The sequence below is a fragment of the Drosophila melanogaster genome, chromosome 3R, assembly GCF_000001215.4.
Source record: "Drosophila melanogaster chromosome 3R".
Lineage (NCBI taxonomy): Eukaryota > Metazoa > Arthropoda > Insecta > Diptera > Drosophilidae > Drosophila > Drosophila melanogaster.
The window spans coordinates 11781122-11797105 of NT_033777.3; the positions used below are offsets into that span (position 1 = coordinate 11781122).

General features: G+C 46.0%; 3 protein-coding genes across 8 annotated transcripts; 1 reads left to right on the forward strand and 2 right to left on the reverse strand.

Annotated features, from left to right (window-relative positions):
- Window positions 1–9: 9 nt before the first annotated feature.
- prd1 (pruning defect 1) lies at window positions 10–5893 on the reverse strand. 2 transcript variants are annotated; one of them, NM_001275557.1, is made up of 11 exons: window positions 5502–5653; window positions 4362–5307; window positions 3414–4292; window positions 3044–3343; window positions 2505–2971; window positions 2297–2449; window positions 1834–2237; window positions 1565–1778; window positions 1311–1511; window positions 881–1249; window positions 10–818 (listed from the first exon to the last, which is right to left on the reverse strand). In NM_001275557.1, the coding sequence occupies exons 2-11, from the start codon at window positions 5245–5247 to the stop codon at window positions 699–701; spliced, it is 3993 nt and encodes a 1330-aa protein (NP_001262486.1). In that variant the 5' UTR covers window positions 5248–5307; window positions 5502–5653; the 3' UTR covers window positions 10–698. The 2 variants fall into 2 exon arrangements, with proteins under 2 accessions (NP_001262486.1, NP_650115.1); NM_141858.2 differs by having other exon boundaries at window positions 2505–3343; window positions 5502–5893.
- A 161-nt stretch (window positions 5894–6054) lies between these two features.
- Window positions 6055–8272, forward strand: HisCl1 (Histamine-gated chloride channel subunit 1). Of its 4 annotated transcripts, none has more exons than NM_169429.4 (7): window positions 6055–6165; window positions 6256–6573; window positions 6644–6827; window positions 6901–7210; window positions 7325–7459; window positions 7521–7900; window positions 7953–8272. In NM_169429.4, exons 2-7 carry the CDS (start codon window positions 6461–6463, stop codon window positions 8109–8111), a joined length of 1281 nt encoding a protein of 426 aa, NP_731632.1. In that variant the 5' UTR covers window positions 6055–6165; window positions 6256–6460; the 3' UTR covers window positions 8112–8272. The 4 variants fall into 4 exon arrangements, with proteins under 4 accessions (NP_731632.1, NP_650116.2, NP_001163591.1 ...); NM_141859.4 differs by having other exon boundaries at window positions 7965–8237; NM_001170120.2 differs by having other exon boundaries at window positions 7343–7459; window positions 7965–8237.
- Sbf (SET domain binding factor) lies at window positions 8172–15827 on the reverse strand. Of its 2 annotated transcripts, NM_169430.3 has the most exons (11): window positions 15723–15827; window positions 15260–15373; window positions 15085–15188; window positions 14695–15015; window positions 13670–14635; window positions 12600–13609; window positions 10963–12533; window positions 9307–10900; window positions 9102–9226; window positions 8960–9042; window positions 8172–8900 (listed from the first exon to the last, which is right to left on the reverse strand). In NM_169430.3, the coding sequence occupies exons 2-11, from the start codon at window positions 15312–15314 to the stop codon at window positions 8808–8810; spliced, it is 5922 nt and encodes a 1973-aa protein (NP_731633.2). In that variant the 5' UTR covers window positions 15315–15373; window positions 15723–15827; the 3' UTR covers window positions 8172–8807. The 2 variants fall into 2 exon arrangements, with proteins under 2 accessions (NP_731633.2, NP_477401.2); NM_058053.4 differs by having other exon boundaries at window positions 12600–14635.
- Between the last annotated feature and the right edge of the window lie 157 nt (window positions 15828–15984).

Below are 15984 nucleotides of genomic sequence, written 5' to 3' on the forward strand. Positions count from 1 at the left end.
TTTTGTAATGGCGTTTATTGGTTTTATTAATTATCATGAGCTTTTAGTGGGCTGAAAGGCTTACAGCGAAATGTCGGGCGTTGGGAGGGGAATTTAATCTATGCTAATTGAAAAGGAGAGGCACAGCATTGCAAAATAAGATTAAGTCCACCATGCACACTTTTCCTAATACACATTTATAAATGTTTGTTTTGTTTATTTTATAAATAGCCACATATTGTTTGTCGTATATCATATGGATATGATCCTTGGACCAAAAGAGCACCCCCAAAACATAACATTACCGATTGATTACATGTCCAATATTCGTATAAGTTAGATTATGTATAATATTTTGTTTCTTATTATCTGTGCAATATTTGTACACAATGTATTTATAAAAGGTAAGAAATAACGAATGTAGAAAATCAATAGAAACTAAATATCCTACAAAAGAGCATACCAAAGATCAGCGACTTTAAGTTTAATATCACAAAAATTATTCAAATGAGATGTTACTAAGCGCAAACGAATGAATGAGTCAAGCGGAGGCACGCATTACAAAATCATAATACATAATACATACAGACTATATAAATATCAATACTTTTTGTTCTTTAGCTATTTGAGTATTCAGGATAGAATATTTAACGCTTGAGTAATGTATATGGAAATATAATTTTCTATTTGTAAATGGAGTATATATGGCCAGAGCCACGTTAACCCAGCGCAGCTGATAGCAAAGGCTCCCAGGCCCTATTTGTGTCCATATAAAGTTTATTATATTGCTCGGCCAGAGAGTCACCGTCGTCTAGTATGGTTATTGGAAATAGATCGTTCTGTAAAATTAGAATATTTCGTTATTGCTAAGGAAAGGTTTAGTAGTCAACGAGAAACATACATTCTTAGACTGCCAAAGCTGCTCTAGCAACCGCAGGAAACGTTGCATTTCCATGCTGCTGGCAAAGAATATAACCAAATCGTCCTGGTTTTCCAATGGTGCCTCCTGGCAGGAGAACTCCAGAATGCACCACCAAGTCTCGCTCCGCGAGGTTATCTTAATGCCAGTCATCTCTTTGATGTCCGCACAAGTTAGTATGGCTAAACCGGAGTTCTTTCCGTAAACACTGGTCATTCTTTGTGATTTTTCCGGCGAAGCTACAGTTTCTTTCGGAGCTGCATCTTCGTTTGTTTGCTTAGTAGGCGTAGAGCTTAACGAGGAATATGAATGTTGAGTGCCACGGGTAGGAGTACTAATGGTGGAACCCATCTAAAATTTTAAGTCCAAATGATTACGAAGTTTGATTTGCTAATACAATAAGCGCACTTACTAAGCTACTGGTTTCAAAAACACTGAGCATATCCTCCTCAAGCATGGTTTCTTTATTTCCCTGAACGGCTGCATTGTTATCCGCCTGCTGGCTTATTTTTCGTAGAGGAGCCGAAAAGTCTTCACGCAGGGTTATTAAATGGTTATCCGTGACGATCAACGTGCATCCAAGGGTTTTGTGCTTCTCCTCTTGAACCACAAGCTAAACACAACAAAAAGTTAAAACAAATCTTCTAATATTAATTGTCTACTTACGCCACTGGCTGATTGCAAAAGAGCCTGGAGCCACTCGGAGGCTACATACTCGTCGGGCGCAGCCATTTGCAGGACTTCGCCCTTTAGCGTAATCTCGAAGCAGTGGGGGCGCTCTGATTTCACAGTTCGCCGGGCGCCCTGACACTCGGCGAGGGCCATGGCCCAGCTGGGAAGCCTTTGGGTGGAATCGTTGAACATATACAATACGCCAGCTCTAAGAAATGAACACATATTAAATTGAATTCCTTCAAATATCGAGAGTTACGAACTTCAGTAAAAAGTATCCTGGTTGCCAAAATATTCTGTTCGCTGCTGAAGTGCTGATCGTCTGCCTAAGTCTTCGATGCATGAGGAATCCCTTCATTGAAGGTCCCAGCAGTTCGCTTGGCGATTCGACTCTCATTGACCCTCCAGCTGGCACATTAACCACTGCATAGAGCATCCAATGTTCTGCTACGCCAACACAGCTGTTGGCACGCACAAAAGCCTGCAGTGGAGCCAAATGTTCTAGAGTCAGCTGACCAACTGCAGGCAGAGTGGATCCACTGCGTCGGGCACACAACTCCAGGTTGGCTACCAGGGATCCGGCTGGATACGGACCACCCGCGAGCAGGACCTGCTGCATGTCTCGATTACTGTTGCTGAGCAAAACTGTGTTGCCAAAAGGTCCCATCTAAAAAATGATGTTGCATTAACTAATATATCACAGCAATGTCATCCGTTAACATTTACCAGTATGACATCCAAGTCCTTGTAGGCCAAAACAAACTTGACACACAGACTATTTCCTTCCATATTCACCACATACAGAGTTTTATCAGTGAGTAGGACAAGTACAGGTGTCATGATGCCATCTACATTGTAGCCTGTATACAGTTTGAAAGCCTGAAATGATAAGTTTTTATAATTGATTGCTATTTGCTACACAATTACAATCTACCTTCATTAGCTGCTCATTTGATTGTTTCAGATTGAACAAGGACTTTCCTTTGAATACATCAATTGAGATCTCCCCAATGCCAAGTTCGAAATTGGACAAGTTGCCTTGGAAATCGTTATCCAAACTAATGGCAAGTTCCCGTCGCGGCGAATTCGTGCCACACATCTCAATCTCCATGGCAATCTCTGCATTTAAGTCATCTATAAGCTCGTAGTTCTTTGGCCGAGCACCCTTCACATACAGATCGGATCCGGCATGCCTCTGTTCGGTTCTCAATTTATCGGCAAAGAAATTGTTCTTGCGTATGGAGGTTTCCATTATTTTCTTCTGTGTGACATTACGAAGGAACCTATTTATAAGTGAAGTTTTGGCCGCCGGAGCTGGCGGCTTCAGTAAGTGAGCATAGTCCACATCTGTGTAGTCTACGATGACCAAATCGCTGTCCATTGAGCGCGCATTAGTTGTATCTGTAGTGGTTATAGTTAGTATGTCGTCAAACTCTTCGCTGAGAATAGTGCTCTTTGAGTCGCGACCACTACCTCCTGGTCCTCCGCGTCCAGCGGCTAGGTAGGCACTGGGGCTGTGGAGGCTCCGACTTTGGTGAGGATGCTGTTGGTCGTAGTAACGGGGCGGCTGTAAGGGTTGTCCACGCTTCTTGAGCGGTGAAGGAAGGTGTCGAGACTGACGCTCCGCGTTGCCCAGCTGCGGATTCATTGCGATTTGATGGTTGCTGCTGGTGTTGGTGTTCGAACTAGGTTCGGATATGGTTGATGAGGAAAAGTTGCGCTGAAGTTTGCCCGCGGCTGGTGCTTGTTGCTGCGGCTTAGCGATTTTTGAAGCTATATAAGCATAATGAACAGTGTTAGTCATCGGGGAAAATATTAATTCAAATGAATATTATTTGCTCACCAAAATAGTTATCTGTGACTGCTTGCTCGTCCTTTGCAACTGGTGTGCTGTCTTTGAAGCTTCGAAAGAAATTACTAAACGTCTTGGCAATGGGAGCATCCAAAAATGATTTCTTAATTTGACTAGCGGCCGGCTCTGCGATGGGAGTGTTTTGCTCGAGCAGACTGGCTACACTGGTGTGCTGAATACCGGATGAGAGTTCGGATTGCAGATCCCCCGTCTCGTAGGATACTCCGGTGTGTTCGAAAACAGTGCTCTCACAATTAATTATAAACTTGCTGCGGAACTCGCCCTGTGCGCTGCCCATTGGCACTGTTTCCTTATCGAATTCCTCTTGGCGATGCAACATCAGTGACTGTTTTGACTCCATCGGCGAGGCTTCCGTGGAGCTGGCACCATCGTCTTCGTTCTTATGCCGCAATTGCTCATCAACGTTGTGCACGAATTTCTTAACTGGTTGTGCCTGCTTGCTGCCGTCGAGACTCTTGCTGAGGAATGGCTTAGCTCTAAGAGGCGGTGACTCGGCCGCCGGCCGCGATTTGTGCTCTGGTGTCTGTTCCAGCTCAGGGACGCATTCCACCACCGCCTGCAGGTCTTCGGAGCCCTCGGGAACTCCGCGCTCCGGCAATGGCATGGTAAAGATGCTCTTTAGCGATCCAAATATCATCTTGCTACTGTTGTCGAGCAGTTGGTGCTTAATGTCGTGCACGTTAAACTTTTTTACCCGCCCATTGAGATCCTGCTCGAGTATGACATTTGTATGTAGCTTAGTTTTCTTTAAGCAGCTTGATTTCGGCTTCTTCTCCTTATTCCATACGGACTTGACTTTGGGACTGTCAGCATCTCCGATATTGGGCTCTGAATAGTAGCAATTGTCACCTAATTGTGGGATAAAGATTAATGTGGATATACATCACAAGGATTTAAGCAGAATGTTATATAGCTTACCGATTAGATTGTTGTTAGCATTGCTCATACCAATGCAATCACATGAGCTGCTCTTAGCCTGCTCGTACTGCTTACAATTCGCATTGGAATTTTTGTCTTGTTCGTCGGAATCCAAACTGGAGTTGGAACTGCTGCACACGCACTTGTAAAGTTGGGGTTGCTCTTCCTGTTTTTGGGTCGCAGGGCCGTACTCAAAGACACCTGAGGTGTCATAGTGCAGACCGGGCGCCTCGTCCGTGTCAAAAATGTTGTCGTAGTCCAGCACATCCGAGCAGGCATTTCGGTAGACCAGATGTCTCTTTCGCCTGGCACCTCCGCCACCGGTAGCCTCCTCGCCATCGTCTTCCCTGCCAGCGGCACTGAGTTCATTAGGTCCCTCCGGACGTTCCCGATCCGGACACCAGGAATATCGTCCTGGAGCGCCGGCCACGCCCGCTGAGTTAGCGAAGGCCAACTTGCGTCCGTTCTTGTAGGTGATAAAGCCATGCTCAATGTGAATGTTGTCGGTACGAGTGTTCTTCAGTATGTCCTCGTGGAAGGACACTCGCTTTTTGGGAGTTTTGGAGGCGGACGAAGCTTTGTGCACTTTGCGACGGTATACAATCTTCTCCGTGGTGTCGAACGTAGAGCACTCGCTAATGGTCATAGACTCATCCGGCGCTGCAGTCACATTGGAGTTGGGATCCACCAAAGGGAGGGGCATCGGTCTAACGTTTTCCTCGTAGGAGCAAATGGACTCCACCATCACATCGCTGTTTTCCGAGTCCAGGAGTTGTACTCCCGAATCGCTGGGCGTGGTGTCCTCCATGGTGCTGCTGTTCAAGCTGGAGCTCATCTTGTCCATGCCCAAATTGTTGTTGGCCTTGGGCAACAGAGGTGATTCCATGGTCGTTTCGATTTTCGCACTTGTCAAGAGTTATCTACGCAGTGATTTTCGTCTATTAACCTACGGAAAATTGTAAAAGTCGGTAAACCATTATTTGTGTATCTCGGCGTTCTTGCTATTAATCAATATCCACAAGTTGCACAATGCGCCGCAGCAAATCGCGCCAGTGCACAAAGGAAAATGACCCCTGACCCAGCACCCCCTTGAAAATCGCACCGGGATTAAATTCACACACCGCTGCTTCTGTCACTCACCTGCGATTGTATCGCAGGATTCCATGTTACTGTCGATCTGGGTGGTTTACGTTTCCTTTTACGCTTGCTTTAAGAGTTTTATGTGCAGATTTATCGCCACTTGTACATTTTAGAATTGCCAAAAAAAAACGTCTTGGCAAGTGAAACAATCAATATTTTGACCTCATAGAGTTGCCAGTTCCGCGAACAGCTGATTGCGCGCCAGAGCTGCCAGATAAGAGAAGAGGTTGGCAACGCGGCCTGTTACAGCAACGGGAAGTTCCGGTTTTCAAATAATATTTTTGTAAATTTTAAAATTCAACAATTATTTAACACATTATGTAAAATGTTCCTGAAGAGTTAATTCAATTTTAAGACAAGTTTGTATTCGGCTTTTATTTAAAATATTGTAGAGCACGTATTTGCATTTCAAGAAAATTGGGATTTAAAGTTAAGAGCAAACCCAGAACAGTTTGTGAAAACGTACTTCGAAAGCAAATGCCGGAACATGCCGATAAACCCATTTTTGACATCGACAGTTGGCGCCCAGTTCGCTTGTTTCGCGCAGTCAAACGGTTTTTCATATTTCACAGATATTATTCGCAAATACAGAGTGGACATTTAAATTAATGCCCTTGTCAGTGGGTGCGAACATCATTTCCTCTTTGCCATTTCGCTAACCGGGGTCAGTTGTCAATTTGAAAAGTAGTGTAGTGTGGGCGAATGCCAATGAAAGCGAATGAAACCTTAGAAATCAATTTATCACACTTTGCAGCACATCACAATCGTCGCGATAACTCTGCCGTTTCTTTATTGGTTTTTGCTGCGCGACGAGTAAAATATAATTCCTCGCTTACTAATCCTCCGAGCAAGTTCATTCTCAAGCGCACCCAGAGATGAGCTACTTTGGGAATTGACATGGACTGCGGAGCAATGAGTGCCAGAGGAACAATATCAAAGCCGAAGGTAGTGTGTTCATAATGCAAAGCCCAACTAGCAAATTGGTAGAATTCAGGTGCCTGATTGCGTTGGCAATATATTTGCACGCGCTGGAGCAATCGATCCAGCACTGCCATTGTGTTCATGGTTACAGGTGAGTCCGAGTGCGTTTGCCCAGTTTCATCAGATTTACGCCACAGGGCTGTTCTGTTCCACATATGCAGAAATAACACGGAGAGCGCCGAGCTGGTCTCCCACTACGAGTCGAGTCTTTCGCTCCCGGACATTTTGCCCATTCCCTCAAAGACGTACGACAAGAACCGGGCTCCCAAGCTCCTCGGCCAGCCCACAGTAGTCTACTTCCATGTCACGGTCCTCTCCCTGGACTCCATTAACGAGGAGTCTATGGTCAGTAGAATGTGTTCATCTTTTCAATACTCATCACTCAGCAAACACTAATTGGCTTATCATGCTCCTTTAGACCTATGTGACGGACATCTTCCTTGCACAAAGCTGGCGTGATCCTCGCCTGCGGTTGCCTGAGAACATGAGTGAGCAGTATCGCATATTGGATGTCGACTGGTTGCACAGCATTTGGCGGCCCGATTGCTTCTTTAAGAACGCCAAAAAGGTCACCTTCCATGAGATGAGCATTCCCAATCACTATCTCTGGCTGTACCACGACAAAACGCTGCTCTATATGTCCAAACTCACGTTGGTCCTGTCGTGCGCCATGAAGTTTGAGTCCTATCCGCATGACACGCAAATCTGCTCCATGATGATCGAGAGTTGTAGGTGGAAATGTAATGGTTATCTACACCCTGCAAATCCCGTATCGCTTGGAACTTTCCATTCCGCTTCTCGAATTACAAATAATCTGTGTTGAACCGAGTTTTGATTGGCAGTATCCCATACGGTGGAAGATTTGGTTTTCATTTGGAACATGACCGACCCACTTGTGGTTAACACGGAGATTGAGTTGCCGCAGCTAGACATATCAAATAACTACACAACCGACTGTACTATAGAGTACTCAACAGGTAAGACTAAACTATTAAAAGCCATTTTTTTCAATATAATTTATATTTATTTTATCTCTAGGTAACTTCACCTGCCTGGCCATTGTGTTCAACCTGCGCCGACGCCTGGGTTACCATTTGTTCCACACCTACATCCCCTCGGCTCTGATTGTGGTCATGTCTTGGATATCGTTTTGGATAAAACCAGAAGCGATACCCGCCCGTGTAACTCTGGGAGTGACCTCACTGCTAACCCTGGCCACCCAGAATACCCAGTCGCAACAATCGCTGCCGCCGGTTTCGTATGTCAAGGCTATAGACGTCTGGATGTCGTCCTGTTCGGTGTTTGTATTCCTTTCTCTGATGGAATTTGCAGTGGTCAACAATTTTATGGGACCGGTGGCCACAAAGGCAATGAAGGGGTATTCGGACGAGAACATCAGTGATCTGGACGACCTAAAGGTGAGTTGGAAGAAATATGATGGGATATATCGCCCAAGCTGACGATTCCTAGTCTGCACTACAGCATCATCGGGAATCGATTATTGAGCCCCAGTACGACACTTTCTGCCATGGCCATGCCACAGCCATTTATATAGACAAATTCTCGCGCTTTTTCTTCCCGTTTTCGTTCTTTATACTCAATATTGTCTATTGGACAACGTTCCTATGATGGATGGAAAAGTTTCTCCGAAGGAATAGAGCGTAAACAATAATAATACCAAGCGCATTTGTTTAAAAATGTATATTATCGTTTGTAAGCCACAAATAATTGCATTAAAGTATGTATTATATATTGATTACCATGTAGTGTATAAATAAAGGAAAGCGTTTAATAATAGGGTTTAGTTTAAAGGAAGCAATCAAGAAATGCATTTCAATTGCGCAACAAAGGTGGAATATTCTTTGGTAAATTCACTATAAACCTATATAGTTTAGGCATAAGGATATATGTATATATATAAAAAATTATATCAAAAAATTTGCGGGCGTGGCTTTTCCATTTTATCGTAAATTTATCATAGTCTGATTTTTGTTTGTTTATATAATCACATAATTTTATAGTTTCTTTACATTCACATTTACAAATGGATTTCATTGTTTAACTAAAGTTTCGCTTGTTGCTTGGCATAATTGTTGCTAACATTTATGTTAATGGGTGCGAGCGATTTCTCAAATCAACTAAGGGAATTCTAAAGTGATAGTTTAGCTATGATATGATGGCAGCGCCACAGATTCAAAATATTAATACGTAAAACTGGAAACATACTGATTTATCCTATAACAAAACTTCAGATCGCCGAACCAAACAGAAAGGAAATTTTACGAAATTCAGGGTGTGAAAAAAGCGTCGATTTGCATTGTCTGTCTATTGCAAACATGCCTGCAATTTTTCGATCCATTCCTGTGCCAGATTTGCATTGATTGCGTAGAAATTATAGATGCGCTTTGATGTTTTAAGCTAAAAAAAAAACAATGATTATAGTTATTATTGAGCTCGTATTTGTCTATTATACTCACATCAAAAAATCCCTTTTCATCTACGCCCTTGGCGCCAATTTGTGCAGGTTGTGCGGCAGTTACAGATTGGACTTCAGCCAGTTCTGAAAAAGAAGTTAAGCAATTACTTCAAAGTTCCTAAAGCCATAATAAATGTATTTACCAATGATGCCCTTCGGAGCGGTATCTTCGGAGGTGTCATAGTAACGAAGTTGATGCTTAATAGAGTCCAAAACGAACCATCGCTGTTTCCAGCCCTTGAGTAATGCGCCACGTTTGTACAAATGTCTAAAGGAAGTAATAAAAATCAATCATAAATGTTTAGAAAATTTCATTATATTATCCCTAATATGACACACAAAACTCACCCCTCATGCGTTCTATTTTCGGCAACGTTACTGCTAAATTGGTTATAGAAGTGATGGCTTGAGGTGCGCGCCGTTGTGGCCGCGCTGGAAGCGATGCTTGCCGTGTCGCCCTGCGACATATTCACATTCGGCGGTCCAACAGCTCCATCTATGGCCTTGTACTTTGTGCAGTTCTTCATGGAGTGCTCCGTGCACTTCTCGTGATAGGAGTTTCCGCAGTCCATGCACCGGTAGCCAACCGGTCCCCAGAGAAGCTTGGTGCAGTGATTACAGTTGGTGGGCGTAGTGTATGGATGCTTCTCGAAACGATGCGGGTGGAAGTACTTGTCCTGGTAACCTGCCAGACGACCCTTCATGATGATCTCCAGTGTAGAGCGTTTGTGCTGATGCGTCTGCACGAAGATGTTTCCCAGCGATGTATTCCGAGCAACTGGCTCCAGTTGGGGCACTTCCAAGCTATTCCACACCTGCAGCCACTTTTGGGGAAGGTGGCCTCGCTCCGTCTCCGCTTGCTTCACCTCGCTTAGCAGGCAAACATAGGCACTGGGATTACACTTCTCCATGTTGTCGTATCCGGCGGTAATGACCATGCGCTTTCCCTTCGTCTCGGACAGATCGATTTCGTCGTCCACAGTGGTCACTTCTAAATCGTACGGCGCTCCCTGGGCCAACTCTTCGTTGGTATAATAACACCATAGATCCAAAGCAGCCACATTATTTTGCGGTCGCAGAGTCACGCTTTTATCGCCAGAATACAGGAAATTATAAAATATGGGCGTCTTGTTATGCTGCCGTTCGATATAATCGAAGATAGAGTGACCAATGCGATTCAGGGGAGCGGGTGCCCTTTGACTCCTGATATCCAGGGGGTACACGCTGCACTCATCGTCTGATCCATTGGTCGCCATACCACCGGCTCCAAACATATGCTTTGCATTCAGCGATCCTCGTTTGTCCTCCATCGCAGCAATACCCGAATCCGATCGCTCAAGCTCACAGTCAAAGAGGAAGGTGCGGAACCGGCACGACACTGAGTGATATGCCAGGAATCTCAAATAGAAATCATTAAATTCGAAGGCCATGGGAAACTGGCGTTGCAGTTGATGTACCACATCGAGGAACTGCAGAAAGGTGGGAGCAAACGCGATATTTGTGTTTGCATGCGACGGCTTGAGATTACTGCGATGCGCAAAGCGGTGACCAAAAGCCAACCACTCCTTCTCAACCAGCACACGAAAACCGTCCAGACTTCGGTAGTAGGGATCCAAGCACAGCTGGGCTATTGAACTGAGCTGGGCGGTCACATCGGAGCCATCTTCCAGAGATAGCATTACGCTGCTCTCCTGCAAATCGATAAGGTCAACCACGGCACCAGACAACTGCATCAGTGAGGAGATCTGTTGCAGCCAGTCTGACTGTTCCACCATCTTGGCAAAGCTCTGTCCATCGGCCTCGTTGGTATTATGTGATGGCATGCAGGCGCGTATAAGCTTTTTGAAGGCTGGTCTCGATTGCCTGATGTCGGGATAGTCTACGGGAATGAAGTCCGCGCAAAAGTCAACATTCATGTTGGACTTTGCTTGGGATTTCTCTCCTATAAATGTAAAATTAAATATTAGAAATTGCCAGTGTAAAAGATTAATCCATTTTGCTTACCCAATGCATAAAGCCGCATTTTGCGGAAGGGATGTGCCAATGAGTTTTTAGGATTTCCCTTCATCGTTCCGCCTTTACCTCCTTGACTGGACTTGTTACCATCACTAATATCCAGGTTGTTCTTATGTTTGCGCGACAATTCCGGGGTAAGAGGCTGTCGATCGTCGGAGGAGCTGTGGCCCATCAACGAACTCATCGAGAGATTCATGCCCGAATACTGATTGAGAGCCAGGGGCGTTAGCTTAGGCATCGTGTTGATCAGAGCTAGGAAGTATTTATCCTGCTCGGGATAATGCGTGACATCGTGATGGGCGTTCGTGGTGCTCCCCGTCGTGTTTTTAAGCATTCCAATGACCGATTTGCTATTGGGTTGACCACCTCGAATGAGCAGCGCTCCGTTCGCATGCCGCCATGTGGGCAGTGGAATGCGCTGGCCCTTAAAGCACCGACCCAAATGCATTATTGCCGCGTCACTGCACTGCACAGGGGCCACAATTATAGCCGGATAGGAGCGGCAGGTGGCGTAACTGGTATTGGCATTGCTTATACGGAAACCACGCTGTGATTCCGCATCGAACCCGAGTCGCTTCCAGTCCTGCACATAGCTCCTTTCTCGCATCCGTTCGACATCCTTTGTTGTTAGCAATCTGGGCATGGCATTGTTTTGGGTTTCAAACTCATCTCCATCTTCCAGTTCATCGTCGATGGACTGTGTTTCCTGCGCATCTGCACTTCCGTAATCATAATCAGAAACTAGTTTGCGCTTGGTCTGCTGCTTCTGCTTGAATCCAGCCTTTTTGGCCCCGCGGAGCAGTGTTTTTTTGGCAAAGCCCTTTAAGGTGGAATATTTCTCCTTGGTTTTCAACGGAGCCACTCCCTGGAGCATGGTGCCGTATGATTGAAACGCGAAGTACTCAAACTCATCAAACGGATGCCGCGCTTTGCTCAATATCTTTCTAAAGCTCTCAATCTGCTCGGGAGTTACTTCAGGATCAAAAGCGACCTTGATCAGTTGAAAGCTACTGGAACGCAGCTGCAGTCCTTCTGTCAGCGTTTGATCCAGATGAGCCAGGTACAGCACCGATATCTTTTTCTCCTTTAGCAGGGAGGCAATCGGAAAAGTGCGAACAATCACCTGCTCACAGAAGAGGGGATCGCAAGGTGAACCCTTAAAAATCACACGGTAGTTGGTGAGGAAAAGAGCTCCCTCGGCGGGTATCAGGCACTGGGTTTCATCTTCGCGTCCATCCGGCATAAGGAAGCAACGCAGGTGGTCTGTCACCAGGTCCTCCCCTGGCAGCAGGCATGGCGTTTGAATTTTGGGCTTCTGCACGTGCGGATGACGCTTAGCCTCCAGATATACCGGTTCCAGGGACTCGATGTGCATATGCACAACTCCCGGTACCATGTCATGCAAATTGCGTATATGCTCGGAGGTCACTCCACCTTCGGTACAAACGCAGTCAATGAAGCGTGAAATGGTTTTCCCAACCGTGACACCTATTTCCAAAGCATTGTTCTCCTCGAATCCTTCGTCGGAATGTTCGCTTAGGCTGTGTGAGCCCATAATACTGTAATTTAATAATTGAAATCATATATAAATATAAAATCAAAGTTAGAAACTTATCTCGTATTACCTATTGGAAACACTCTGATTTTCCTCTAGACGAAACGCCGGTTTCGGCTTACTGGCTGCATCCACATTGACATCCAGTGGAATTAGCAGGGAAACCATACGGTTCGCAAAGTGAATTGCCTGGCTGTACAAAGTTGACTCCTCCGATTTGGCCAGCTCGGCTTTTTTCTCCTCCTCGATGTTGGGACTTTTGCGCAGCTGCTCGGCTGTAATTTCAAGCGCCGTGGGCTCCTCTAGAGGAACTTCGTCCAGCACACAGTTGGCCTCCTTTTGATGCTCGTTCTGACGTCGGTGAAGCAGATACAACGCCTTTATTTGACCTTGGACATCCTGAAAGAAAGTAGACTCCCAAAATTGCAGGTTTTTCCAGATGGCGTGATCCTGTATCTCTGTGTACGCAAATTGCACTACTCCAGTCGAGAGCTTACGGCAGAAGATTGTGGACATGGGCAGCAGAGCCGCAGCCACTGTGTACTCATCAATGCCGGATGATTTTTGCAGCGCCTTGTTCATGAATCGCACAACTAATTCAAACTGTTGATGGTCCAGAACTGCCTTGTTGCCGTGCACATATCCAAAGAACTCGCGGCACAAGATCAAGCGCGCATCCCGATGCATTAGGGTGCGCATCACAGCCGGCAGCAGTTTTCTGGCATCTGTAATTCGATTCTCAAAGATGTATGACACACAGATCCGCAGCACCTCCAGTCGCCTAGCCGAGTTTTGGACATTGGGACGCACATCTAATGCCTCGGGTAACCTGGGTCCCATCGGAATGATACGGTGCTGATTACGTGTTACATGAAAGCGTTGTGGCACTCCGTTCTTTCGTATCCCTTCCTGTATGATAAGCTCAACCTTTTCCGAACTTATGCGCGGAAAGGCTGGTTGATGAATACGCTGGAATGCGCCTTCCGGCGGACGCAGTACTTTTTGGGCATAGCTGATGTGAGCCAGAGTGCCCTCATTTTCATATAGAACTCGTCCCAATTCCTGGATATGTGTGAGTATCTGAAAGTAGGAAGGAAAGGTAAAATTAAAATATCCCTTGAATCTTTGAGTTCTACCTACGAGATTTCGATTCTGCGCCTCCGATTTGAGCAGTTCGTTCATTGAGCTGTAGAGCTCATCCCAGGCATCGGAGGATCGCCAGGGAGGGCCTCGTTCGTTGACAAACGTCGTGAAAAACATGCTGTCCAGCACCCTAAACAGGAATTCGCTCTCTATCAGATCGCGGGCGCCGAGAAATCCTGCCTTATGGAAGGTGATCACCGGCTTTGGGTGGATCCGAATGATAGTCAGGCAGGAGCGATATCCCTGCAGCAGCTGAGCGAAAAGGCGCATGAATATGGCGCGAAGTTCCTTATCAATCTGGGCGTCAGTCTTAGCAATAGCTGAAGGCCGCTCTAATGTGGGAAACGCCAGATCGGCCTGCGCCAGGTTTGGAAACAGGATCATGCTGAGCAGGTCCTGGGTCTGTTCCCACAGCGGTGATGGAAGAATAGGAACAGGCGGCGTCAGCGACTCGGGAATGGTAACGAGGCCGCCATCCAAATCCACCACAATAACATCCAGTAAATCCGTAATCTCAGTTTGCAGTGAGCTATGTATGCCCATAATAAATGGCGTAGGTGTGGATAACACTTCCGTGAGTGGAGCCGGCAGAATTGGTATATAAACATGAGTATACCGAAAGGGATACATCAATGCCACCAAAGCTCTGCAGCTGTCCGTCAGGTGCCAATAACACTTAGAAAGAAACAGTATCTTGTTCTCTGTCATCACGGAGCAAAGCAGTATCAGCACATTCTTGATGCCCAGCTGCTTGAAGAGGAAGTGGACTCCACTTCCAGTCGTGGGCAGGGAGGAGCTCTGCGGAGGCTGGAGCGACTGCTTGTCTCCTGCTCCTATAGAGAAGCGCACCTGCGGTCCACCCGCTGGAGGAACTTGGATGCAGCCCAGAATGTTTCCTATGAGTGTCTCCAATCCATACGCCAGGTTCTCAATGTACACCGTGTATATGGTGCCGAGACAATTCTGTAAATTAAGATAATGGCTTAATTTAGTATCTTAGGTGGTCTGACTTTTAAACTCACTTTAAAGGTCTCGGCACAGTCCAAACGCGATATAAGCACCAGACACTTTGGTGCATACATGACGCTGTGGTGCGTAATGGAAGCCGGCGTGGATGTCGTTGTGATGCCATCCATCGATGAGGGTGTGGCTCCCAGCAGCCTGCTGCTGCCGATGGTCTCATCCTCGTCGTCGACGCTGCGCGTCTGTGTGATGGCCACCGTCTCATGAAAGCTGAGGCAGGCGCAGTAGTGCTTGTTGGCATCGATGTCCGTCAGCACAGAGACGAAGAACTTGGGCTCCTGCTTCTCGTACGATAAACTCCAGCCGAGCGGCTGGCAGAACTGTCGGAATGATAAGTTAAAATTCAGATATGCTTCGAATTAAGTGAGGAATGTTTCAAGCGCACCCACCCATTCAATGCCCTCGATAAACGGAGTGTCCGGCCAATCTTTCTCGGGAAAGCGCTGAACGATCTTGCCGCACGTCGGCTGGCCGCCCACATTGCTGGCAGTTTCTGGGAAAAGGGAAATTGTTGAATGTCAGAGAATTGCTAATTATGGCTGATGGGCATGTGGATGTACTCACTCTCCTTATCACTGTCGTAGCCGACTATTACGAAGTAATCAGCGAGCCGGGACATCTTGCCCACCACATAGCCGGCCAGTCGTCTAGGATCCTACGGCTCTTTACTAGCCAAATCTAGGAGAACAAAGAGTTGAAGATGTTTTATTTTGATTTTTTTTTTGTTTTTGTTCTGTTGCGTTCTTGTAGCAGGGGACAGCGGCAGATGGATTCTATTCGCCAGTGCCGTCATCCAATTTGATATGCTAATTAGGCTCCGTCTCTGCGCTCGGCATAAATGATTAGCTCCACGGAGATCGAGGGGCCGAATTGTTATTGTATTGTCTATAGCGCCCGGAGGCGTTTTTCAGGCTTTACGAGTCTTGGTCTTCACTCTTTTTTCTTTAACCACACCCCGCCACGCAAAGTGGGATCGTTCGCCGGGAATCGGACTGGCCAATCTATATATATATATCCGCGCACACACCTCGCAGCCGGCTGCAGCCGAAATCCCCGCTAACTGCCAGCAAATCTCAAAGAATTCGGGGCTATAATAATTATTTTTAAGTTCGCATAGAAAAAGATAGATGCAATACACAATAATTTTCACGAATTATCCAACACTTTCTGCATCAGCTGATTGAATGTGTCGATATTTGATTGGCGCTTTGAATGTATCGATAGTTTCGGACTGCGCTACAAATTAATCGGCGCGAACTTAAAAGATCAATTGGAAAATGGCAAAATTA